General features: G+C 37.8%; 1 protein-coding gene across 1 annotated transcript in view; it reads right to left on the reverse strand.

The window, feature by feature from the left end:
- Nucleotides 1-1,332: 1,332 nt before the first annotated feature.
- LOC119409716 (glutamate receptor ionotropic, NMDA 2D) overlaps nt 1,333-11,636 on the reverse strand; it is a 25,446-nt gene continuing 15,142 nt past the window's right edge. The window contains exons 6-11 of the mRNA XM_037676617.1: nt 7,268-7,473; nt 6,000-6,174; nt 4,569-4,722; nt 2,900-3,025; nt 1,851-2,080; nt 1,333-1,503 (exon numbers count right to left, since the gene is read on the reverse strand). Of these exons, the coding sequence (XP_037532545.1) occupies nt 1,333-1,503; nt 1,851-2,080; nt 2,900-3,025; nt 4,569-4,722; nt 6,000-6,174; nt 7,268-7,473 (1,062 nt within the window). The remainder of the gene's footprint in view (nt 1,504-1,850; nt 2,081-2,899; nt 3,026-4,568; nt 4,723-5,999; nt 6,175-7,267; nt 7,474-11,636) is intronic.

Raw genomic sequence — 11,636 nt, forward strand, 5'->3', positions numbered from 1 at the left:
TTGGTGAGTTATTTTGATGGAATGGCCGATGTCCAATATTTAACTTTATCGCTAATTTCAGCAAATACTGATACCATGCCGATAATATTGCACAACCCTAGTTAAAATAATCAAAATAACTACTTAAGAATAAAAATAAGTGTTCGTCAAGGATGTGTCAATATCGGTGCCAATTTTATTTATAAAGCACATTTAAAAACAACGTTGACCAAAGTGATTCACAAGGTTAAGAACAAGCATGAAAAACTATCAATAACATAAATTTTAAAAATGAAAGTGGGACGTATAAAAGTAATAGTTTAGCGTTCATTTATGACTGAGATATTGGACTCTAAATCTGCAGGGGTTTTATTTCCCGAGGTGTCTTACTTTAAAATAACTTTTTGTGCCAAGGTTTCTACCGTTTAAGCAATAAAAGAATGATAGTGTAGTTTAAATATATCTAGAAGCAATTTGTAAATGCTGTGTAAGGAGTGGGTTTCTTTGTTGAAGAAGGAGTAAGATCTTTCGAATTGTGGTTCAGCTGAGAGTTATGAACAGTTAATATCTTACCTGCTGTACATAACTCTTTGTACAACCTCAGTTTGGTGAAATTAAAGTAAATTCTAATCTGTGTGATGAGCTAATGGCTAATACGAGTGTGCCAAAGTTCAATCTAAAATAATTCATAGCTGTTCATGAGCCTTGCTGTCAAATCAATATTCATTTAAAGACTGTATTGAAAAAGTTATATTTATGGATCAAGTATTTTAAAAACAAAGAATGGGTGTAGCTTATTTTATCTTTTTATTGCATAAAGTAAACCCAGCTTATAAAGTAGTTGTGATCTCTAGGTTTTAAATATATTGATTGGATAGACAACAATTTGATTGTAAACATAAATACAATAATACAGTACACTGCATTATACTATATTATTAGTGTTTAATGTACATCTTAGATCCTTGTTTACTGTTTCATTTTATAGTTTATATTTTTGCTATTTTCAGATGGAACTGGGACCTTGAGTACACAATTTCATTCCACCTCATGTGCCACATGTGATGCGAATGACAATAAAGAACCTTGAAACTTAAATGGCAGATGGGCCAACCCTGAGTTTAAAAAAACATGGTGGGAGAATATTTTCTATCTTTTATGATGGGACTTCTCTGTTATTGTTACAAATTCTTTACTTTTATGTCTCTGGCTTCAAACTGGCTCAAGAAAATGTTACAAAGCTCAAAAACCTTCTGGAATGGATCAACAATGAGCAACATATGTATTTTTAAATGGCCAGATGAAAAACTAAATGAGTATGTGAAGTGAAAAAACAAAAGCACATGTAGAAACTCAGACAGACCCAGTCTTGAGGTTCAGTATGGCGTCTTCTACTCCTTTCTGGTTGTATTTGCCCATGTACTGGTGCATGTCCGGATAGTTGGAGCGGATGTTTTTTTCCGTGCTCCCGTTGGGCACTGTACCAAACTTCAGAGGAGGGTACTGCTCCTCTGGATGCTGAAACTATCACGCCAAAAGAAGGCGAGAGGGGAAGAAAAAAGGGACATGAGACACAGAGCTGTGCACCAATCTGTCTGACCTATTTCTATCCACTGTCCAGACTGACTTACAACACTGCACACTTACAAAACAAAGAGAGAGCAGTGTGCAGACTCAAAGTCCCATTTATGTCAGTCTTTTATGTAACTGAGAATTGTGGTAATTGAGTTATGTTAAATGGAATTCTATTCATTTCTTAATTCCCATGCTTTAATCAATTCAACATTCAAATGCAAAGGATTTGGCACACTCTAAGACATTAATTCTCCTTCTTCTTTTTACACTTAATTAGTATTCAAGCAACGAGGTACCTTTTTGTCCGAAAGGCCTGAAACCGTGTCAATGTACTCCTCCTGGATCATGAAGGCGGCGAGGTTAGCGGTGTAGGAGGCCAGGAAGATGACGGCGAAAAAGGCCCAAATCAGCACCATGATTTTGCTTGTGGTTCCTCTCGGGTTCTCTACTGGCACCGAGTTGTTGAAGACAATAGCCCATAAAAGCCAGACCGACTTTCCTATAGTGAATGTAGACCCTCCAGCTTCTGCTCATCGTGATAAAGGCACAAAATAAAACAAGAATAAAGGATAAAGTGAGCAGTTTATGTTTTTAGAAAGCAGTTGTTAGTACAAGAAGTTATAATATGTATAAGCATGCAGAGGAAGCAACCAATTCAAATGGAGCTTCTCTCGGTAATCTCTAGAATATGGACATGTACTGGAATAATGACAGCTTTTTATCATCGAACCTCAAAAGGCAGTAACCATACATTTCAACGATTGATGCTTTCCTTCCAGCTGCTGCACGTTCAAATGATTAAACTATTGAAAAAGTTCAAATACCTCTGTATTTTCAGAATGATGGGGAGGGGGAAAGGAAAAGAAGAGATGGGAGTGAATAAGAGGGATATATGGGAGGATGACAGAGAGGTAAAATTATGTCGAGCGCAGCAATCATGCAAGAAAAGAGCCGAGTCCAACAGGGTATTGAACCGAGGCATCAGGCGTACTGAATATCACAGGGGTACAAACTACACTGCTGAATATTAAATGCACTGCTTTAATATTGAGAATACTTGGACACAGTTCAATATACTGTACGTATAATTTGCCAAACACATAATGAAGGATTTGGGACGGCACCTTCAATATGCCCTTCGGTTAATTATAAATGAGCCACAGGTGCAATCGGACAACAAGAACAACAAAAAAAAAAATCTTAGTTGAAACCATTATTTTATTCTTTTTACCAGTTTTTTTTTTCAGGAGGTGTTTGACAATTTGATCTATTAGGCATCAGTGATGGACTTTACACTGACCCATTTATCAGACAGGGGAACTGACAGCTTAGACTCATCACTCACTCTTGCTAGTCTGAAGGCTGCGGTTGTAGCCCACAGGGCTGAAGAATTCAAAAATGAAGACAGTCACGGCCACAACAGTCAGGCACATGACGAACATCATCACCCACACGGCTGGACTGTAGGGCTCTGTCGAAAAAAAACAAAAATGGGGAAAAAAAAACATTTAATTCTTCCTAACATTAATTCATGCAGTGGAAAATATAAGAAAGTTTGATAAACCTGGCACATGCTTTAATAAAGCACTTGCTTTCCTTCAAGGAATGCATAATCAACACTTTTCATGCATGAGTTTTAGAGTAAAATCATCTTATGTTGGAAAATGCCCAAACTTATAGCCATGTTGGTCAAACATGGAAAATAAAATGATGTGCGATCCCATTATGCTATCCAGACGGATCTCTCTTGATCTGTTAGTGCTTCAAATATGGGTTGTGAGTGCCTCTCAGCTAATTTTACGCCAAAGTTCTACCTCAGTATCCGTAAAATTCACTGCAGTATATCCATTTTTGTGTAGGTTAATCTGTGGGGGTCATCTTGAATTGGATTGACTCCAAAATAAATGAGTTGTAGTTGGACGACCAATAAATATTTTCTGAGAGATTTAATGAGATCCATCAAGTGGTTCGTAAAATATTTTGCTAACAGACAAATAAGGATGACACCAAAAGTCAAATAAGTTATAAATCTGACCATCATCAGCATAACAATGAAATGAAAGACCATGTTTTGTCAGGATCGACCCCAAAGGTAGCAGATAGAGTGAAAACAGAAGGGGTCCAAGAATCGAGCCCTGCGGGACACCGCTGGAAAGAGGCACTGAAGCAGAGACACTATTACCAACCTTAACACAGAAACCCCTGTCACTCAGGTAGGAGCAGAACCATTCTAATGCTGCACCTGTAATCTCAACCCAGTGTTCCAGCCGTGATATAAGGATACTGTGGTCAACAGTATCAACAGCAGCAGTAAGTTCTAGAAGCACAAGTACCACAAGTTGACCAGAATTATTTGATAACAGAATGTGAGTGTAAAACCTCACTAAAGCTGTTTCGGTGCTGCGGAGTTGTTTAAAAACAGACTGAAAGATCTCAAAACTTCTATTCCCATTAAAAAACTCAAGCTAATACCACACCTAATTTTAGTTCAATATCTTTTAAACTGACTGAGTTACAGCCATGTTTGGGCTCAGATTGGCTAAGAATTTGAGAGACTCAACAAGTCAATCAATAGATTGCTTTTTGAGTTTTTGGTAAAAATCCATTCAGATATAAGATATTTTTCTGACTAGATATGCAAACAAACACACACAAACACAGGGAAACACTTCCATCACTCCACCTTCGCCTTCTGTGAAGAGCAATAAACATACAGGAGTTGACCTCGCATGCAATGAAAACAAAAAGCCACTCAAGTAAACACAATCTTTAGTCCATAAAGACTGATCCCGTTTTCTTCTTGATGCGGTCTATAAATCAGTAACACTTTCCTCCCATTGGGGCCTCGACTGTGCTGACGGAGTAAAACAAGAAGTTAAAACGAAACGAGCAACTAAAAACAGGGAGTTCGGGTAATCAAGACGTAAAGACCAGCTACTAAAGACTGAGGTACTTTATGCAAACTCAACACTTTAAGTTAGATTAAATTCCTCCAATAAACTGGTGCCTCTTACCTAAAAAAGCTGATGGTGATACTGTTCCGTTGCTGCGGGAGACCATGACACTGATCCCCGTCTCCACAAAGGGAACAGAAAAATCCACGACCTCCGACCGCTCTTCATTGATAGTCAGTGAACCAATGGCCATGTCTGCCCGCTTATACACCACCTGCAGGGGACAAAAACATGAACAAGAAACAAATGCAATCATGCCTGTAAGCATTTCAGATAGCCAGTTTTTTGATAGTCCACAAAGATTTATTTCCAGGTGAGATCCTGACACTTCTACGCCTTGACCCTTTGCACATCCTTGAACGTGAGAGCATGAGGGGAACCAGTGATTCGGTGCAGTCCAATTACTGAACACGTGTCTCTTTGTGAATCTGTTTAGCATACAAAATGAGCCAGGGCCCCAACTCCTCCCTGACACCATTAAGCAAAACCTGAAAACCGCTGTGTCTGCTGATTGTACGAGTGAAATGTTAATCTACATTAGACATGGCACATCCGCTCTTCTGAGCAAATCAGCAGAAAACTGAAGCGAAGTGGAACGCAAACGCCTCCCCCGTCTCCCCCCACACACACATTCACACACCATCCCCTCATCTTCAACGTTGCCAAGCCTGTGGATTACCTGATCAAAGAGTGGCAGGCTTTGGAGCAGCTGATCAAAAGGCAGAAACTAGTTGGAGAAAACAAAAAAAATACGTGTGGCCTTCTGCTTGTGAAAATAGATTTGATAGCCAGCTCTGACCTGTAGTCAAGTTACAGATGATAGAAGCGTTAGAGCGCAGTGGAGCTGCTTTAGAACCCGTGACTGATGGCGTTTGGCTAGTTCCCTCTGGGAGAACGTTAGAAACAGCGGGGAGCTTCAGTGAAGCAGCAGCCACTGTATTGATCTCAGCGTATGTGTGAGTACTGTGTGTGCACGCATGTTTGTCCATTTTTTGCATTGTTATTTTTCTGCCAGCTTCTGCATGTCTTTTCTTGATGGGAGTTCATGAACCATATGACCAAGAAAATATCTAAGACTGACTCCAACTAGCCAGGGGGGTGTCTGATGTTGTGTGAGTGCGCTTGTGTTGGGAAGAATGTGTCTTTGCAGAGCAACACACAGTGTGGCTCTAACACAAGCAGGCACACTGCATCTTTGCATTTTAATAGTTTGTGTCAGGACATCTGCGTGTTTTCATGTGTGTGTGACAAATGACAGCTGTCTAATTGTGAGCAGTTGATAAGTGGCTGAAACCTTCACAGTGATTGATATGACTCCTAGGGATTGCTGAGGAATCTTCTGCACTTCGATGACTGAAGCTGTAGAGGCGCAGCCACATACACACACCCTTCTCACACGTGCACAAGTGTCGCTGGCTGAGAACACATTTCTCACTCAGGCAGACAAGCAAAACCACAAGCATCCACACAAGCACATAAACAAAGACTTGCCTCTCCAATCATGCCGTTCCAAACCCCATCGATTTTCTTCCCGTGCTTCCCGTTGGTCACCAAGTACAGGTCGTAGGTGAAGCCGACAATCTTGGCGAGTCGCTTGAGGATGTCGATGCAGAAGCCTTTGCAGCATTGCTTCTGAGGAGCCACACCCTCGTGAATAGCACTGTGAAAGAGGTAGAGAGGGTAAATTAATGAAGGGAAAAAAGGCAAAAAGATCTGGAAAGGAACATAAGACGCTTAAAAAAACAAAACAGGGTCCTTGATGACAGGTTTGATAAACCAGCGTAGGACCGGTGCTGTCATTCCTTCAGAAGCCGATGAACCATAAAGCTCCTCTGTGGTCATATCTGATTCCAGACTTGAGTTAGTCCACTGGAGAGCAGTCTGTTATTGATTACGGCCAGGGAATGAAAAAACTACAGTGTTGATAGATGACTGATGAAACCTCAGTTGGACGGCATCACGAGAGCATAGGAACTCCATTCACAACTCTGATAAACGATGTAGAAACACAGCCACCCCTCTCTCAATTCATTCTTTTCTGATTATTTCTTCTCCAGAGTGGTAGGTAGTAAAGGCATAATTCAGATCCTTTTAGAAGTTAGATTGATTTGGAAATGTCATGAACAAGTCATGTTAATGTTGTTGATATCTCTTTGAACAATCTCAGTTTGCAGACATGCAGATTAATTCTGACCAGACTGCGTAGCTAGCGACAAGTCCGAGCAAGCCCAAAGTAGATCGCTGCTGTTTTACAACAACTCCAATCTGAAAAACTTTATAGTGTTGCTCTCATTTTGTATTACATAGTTATTTATATGGAAATCTATAATTATTTGCAAGCAAAAATAGCAGCTAGCTTTTATTAGCGGCTAGATGTAGCACTACCAGAGTAGCCTGGGGCACTTCCATCAGGAAAATAACATTTCTGCCAGAAAAATAAATTGTAATGTGAAAATAACAGCAGAGTAAAGGTTTATAAATTGGTAACTGCCTGAACTGACATAATGTTTTGGCAAGAATCCAATCTGGTCGCTTAAACTAGTTATTTTCTTTTAGTCTGCTCACAATTAATCTCTATTTCTCCAAACTGAAGTTGCTCAAAGAGTTATCTACAACAGGTAGGGTATTAATTGTTTATAATATTTCACAGAATCCCCTTAAACAGAAAATCTAAACTATAACTATTGAAATTTAAAAATTGTGTGCTACGGTATGGAAAAGGGTGACATCACATTCATAATAAAATGAAACATTCAGACCTAGCGTTAAGCGGTCGTCTGCAGGGAACTGAATCACGGATGCAGGTCCCAGAAGCAGAGTCTGCAAGCTCCACAATGACAAATGGCCTTTCCTCCAGTGTGACCACACGCAGGTGCTGGGCATCATCAGGCGGTTTAAGAAACGGCCCATAGCGGGACCAAGCTGGGTACCGAAGCTTCAGCACACCGTTCTCCCACCATCCTACCTGGGGGAACAGAAGGGAGAAACGTCAGGGAAAGGTGCAGTACACAAACGAGTCTTTGTACTTCCCTTTGTTAATAATAATAATAATAATAATTAATAAACATGTCACTTTTACTGTGACAAACAAAAAGCATCAAAAACAATCAAACTACACCAACTCTGTGGACTTTATTTGTGGATCTTGAAGGCAAAGGTGCCTGAAAAATTCCCATTTAGACTTGAAATTATTAAAACAAAGGTTTTCACAAAGAATGACAGAATTAGTTCATGTAACCATATTTGGATTCAGTACAGCTTCCAAATTTAGAGAATATTTTGGGCTTGTCCTCTTCCCCTGCAAGATTTTTGTACGATAGTGTAAATATATCTGAAAGATGCATCTGTGCAGTTAGTTCTATAAAGCAGGAGTTCTCAAACTTTTGAGGTTCAGGGACCACCTCATAGCCCTCATGGTTACAAATGGACTTTACAAATAAAGTCCATATTGAACGCTTTTTGAATCCTCATGGTTATTAAATAATTTTCTTCAATGTGTCTCTTTAATGCAATGGAAATATTTGTGTAACATAAATACTTAAGACCTGTTCTTTAATAGTGTTAATACAATTTTTATACTTTTAAACATGGAGTATTTTTCATTCAAGACACACTAAATTAACACAATTTTTTATTTCAACGTCCAAAAATTACAGTTTTGAGAAAATTAACAGCATCAAAAACCACTTTAAAACTTTACCTATTCTCGTAATCAGCATAATAAATGTATTGCCACTTCTTCAAATTATTACTGAAACCACTTTACATAAAACTGAACAGAATCATAGCCGCAGTAGACAGACCAAGTAAAAGGCTTAATTTGTAAATCGATCAATGCTGGAATGCAAATAGTGGGCGGGGGAGGGGTTCCTCCCCCAAAAAATTTTGAATAAAGTAGATGTGATTCCCTGCATTTTTATGTATTTTAACAGGTTGCTAAACATCTATGTTCTTGTAAAAAATAAAAATTTTAAAATTAGTGAACCCAATTTAAGAACCACTCCTATAACGTTTAAACTGACACATCTATTCCACTTGCTTACAGATATTACTTCCATCATTTCAATTCTGGATTTGTCCCATTACAGCAAAATAAATGTTGCTGCACATGACTCTACCTGTTTATCATTTTTATTTTACTCATTTGATGATTTTATGATCTGACCGCAGAATTCACAGTTTTCTTTATTTGCTGTGACTAGGTGTAAATCAGAAATTAAATTTAGTCGTGTTTGCTAAACAGCTTTTGTCGCACGTATGCACAGAAATGCCCATATTCCAGGTTACTACGTTTTACTCATTTTAAAGATTTGTTTGACAGATTCATTCATGAATTGATAAAGTTCTGGGTCAGAATGTTAACTTTGTCTCACCAAAAACAAAAAATAAAAAAAATAAAGTATACATATTTTTGATTAGACATTCTGTATATCTGGTACCTTATCAAACTTTGTACATAATTTTGTTCAGTCGTCAATGTAGTGCATATAGATTTATTTATTTTTTTATCTACTGTTCTGCATAAAAGTACTCCTGAACTTACTGGGCTGATTATTACTTTATGATCAAATCATTACACGGTTGTCACGTGAAATAATCTAAAGGAACGTCTTCCTCTCACTGAAGTTGCAGCAGAACCAGCACGTGTTCCCTTCACTCTTCTTGGTCATTTTATTATTTTCTTTTGCTTTTAATGGAAACGTCTTGTAAAACAAAAAGAGAGTGTGCAGTTGAGACTATGTGTCTTTATAAGTGTAACCCTGTGAGGAATAAGGACATTGATTATCTTGTGCTAACACCTGGTTGCTTTAACAATTAGATAGAAGTGGATTTCCTAATGATCAAAAAGCCTGGAGTCGCCCTGCGCCCAAAAAAAAAATCAATTCGCTCAAATCATTTGGTGATTGTGTGTATCCTTGCACAATTACTCACAACTAAGCGAAACTTAACTGAGCTGAGACATGAATTGATTATTTTAGAAAATATAGTTCAGGGTGTACAATCACAGCTTGTTCTGCAATTTGTTAATGACTCATCGGAACAAATTAAAAAGATCATTTTACATTTGCTTTTATTGCAGAAGTGTGACTAAAACAAAGCAAAATTTGTGGCTTTGTAAAAGTAATCCTGTGAGGAATAAAAGCATTGATCATCTCATGCTAACATCTTGTTGCATTAACCGTTAGCTAGGAGTGAATATCCTTGTGATCAGAAGCTTTGAGTCTCTTCCTACTAAAATAAAAATCTATTCACTAATGTATTGATTGTGTGTGATCACTGCATGATCACTCACAAGTGACTGAGTGAAAGCTAACCGAGCTGAGAGTAGAACGGATTATTTTAATAAGTAGAGTCCTGGCTGTGCATTTTGTTCATCTGTTGCAATAACAAAACACAGGCTTGGATTTATTAAACTTTAATGTAAAACTACAGATTGATACTGTATACTTATTTTTCAATTTGCATTTTCTAGTACTTTAATGCTAACCGTGTCTGATAAATATGTGGCAATGTCTTAAAGAGATTCAAACTGATTAGTATGTAATTTTAAGTATTATCGTGTTGAATAGCTATCAGGATCCATGACAATAAATAGTGCTTGGGCAGCTCATATGTCCTTACATTTTTTGATCATGTCAGATCCCCCCCCCCCCCCACCACACACACATACACACACACACACACACACACACACACACACACACACACACACACAGAGGTGTTGTCTAAACCACACAAAAACTTTTTTCCCCAAAAAATATTCTATTTATTTGTTGTTTCTAAAGAAAAATAAAAAATCTCCATCCACACAGAAATACAGAAAATGCCTCACAGCTCTCTAGCAACTATTCCAGGCCAACACAATACACCAAAAACAAGAATCAAGGGCTGGAGTATGTGCATAACGCTTACATGTTGGGTGTAAAATGTAACCACAACAACAACAACAAAAACGACACCCTCCAGCTGTACCTTAGATTAAAGGTGGGACTTTACCATTGTTGTCATGTGTTGCAATGATTTATTTCTATTTTACTTTTTTTGGGGTCTATACAAAATTGCAAGTTTTTGTCACACTGGAATCTTGGCACTTCTAAAACACAATTTCTGGGTAAACGTGAGGCTGAAACAATAAAAACAAAAATCACAAAGTCACAAAAACTGTTCCCGTGTGGACAGCCCCTAAATTTCCAAGTACAAAGTCAGTAAATAATAAATGATAATTAATGGCTTGTTGCAATGCCTGTTTGAATAAATCAGTGTGGGTTACTGTATGTCATAATGTGTATATGTGATTTATTAAGCAGAAAGTCAAAACAAGAAACAAACGATCTTAAAACCTTTTCAGTGCAGATCATTATTACAAAAATATCAGAAACGTTCATAAATGTCATCGTTTTTGTGTATATGTATGAACCTTTTATCACTTCTAGCATAACATGAAGGGAGAAACAAAAGCTGCACATCATAAAAGACCAGAAATACAGTAAGCCATGAACGCAAAATGAGTACAGTAGTAAATACACTTCTCTTTGACAGCATCAATAAAAGCTGAAGAATATGGGCTTCATAAAGGCAGTGCCTCCTGCAGGCCATATAGTCATATTTGATTAAACTGTCCAGGTATTACACAGGATGTTGACTTTGTTTACTCTATTTTCAATCACCAAACACTAAATAGTATTTGCAGTATTAGATGTTAGTAATTACCAGTGAAATCCTCATGTCAGCAACAGTACCCATACTTTACATCCACAATGTTTATTTTAGCTCTTTCCATGGAGGTAAATTCAGAGCATGGATACCATATTGTAATTAAAGGTGTTGAGCAATATTTGGAGCAATGCATGTTGCCTGCTACCTTTCATGCAAGAGTTTTAAACTCAGATCATCTTATGGTGAGAAATGACAGTTATAATCATTTCTGTTATATCTTAAAAATACCATAATTTGCGCAATCAGTAGAAGGAAACTTGTTGAATTGTGTTGGTTGCAGGGATGCACAATATTATTGGCATGGTAACGGTATTGGCAGATATTAGCGATAAAGTTATCGGACATTGGCCATTCCATCAAAATAACTCACCAATATGAAAAGGAACTGTTATATAATATATATATATATAT

This window comes from Nematolebias whitei, chromosome 5 (assembly GCF_014905685.2).
Source record: "Nematolebias whitei isolate Nwh7 chromosome 5, NemWhi1, whole genome shotgun sequence".
Lineage (NCBI taxonomy): Eukaryota > Metazoa > Chordata > Actinopteri > Cyprinodontiformes > Rivulidae > Nematolebias > Nematolebias whitei.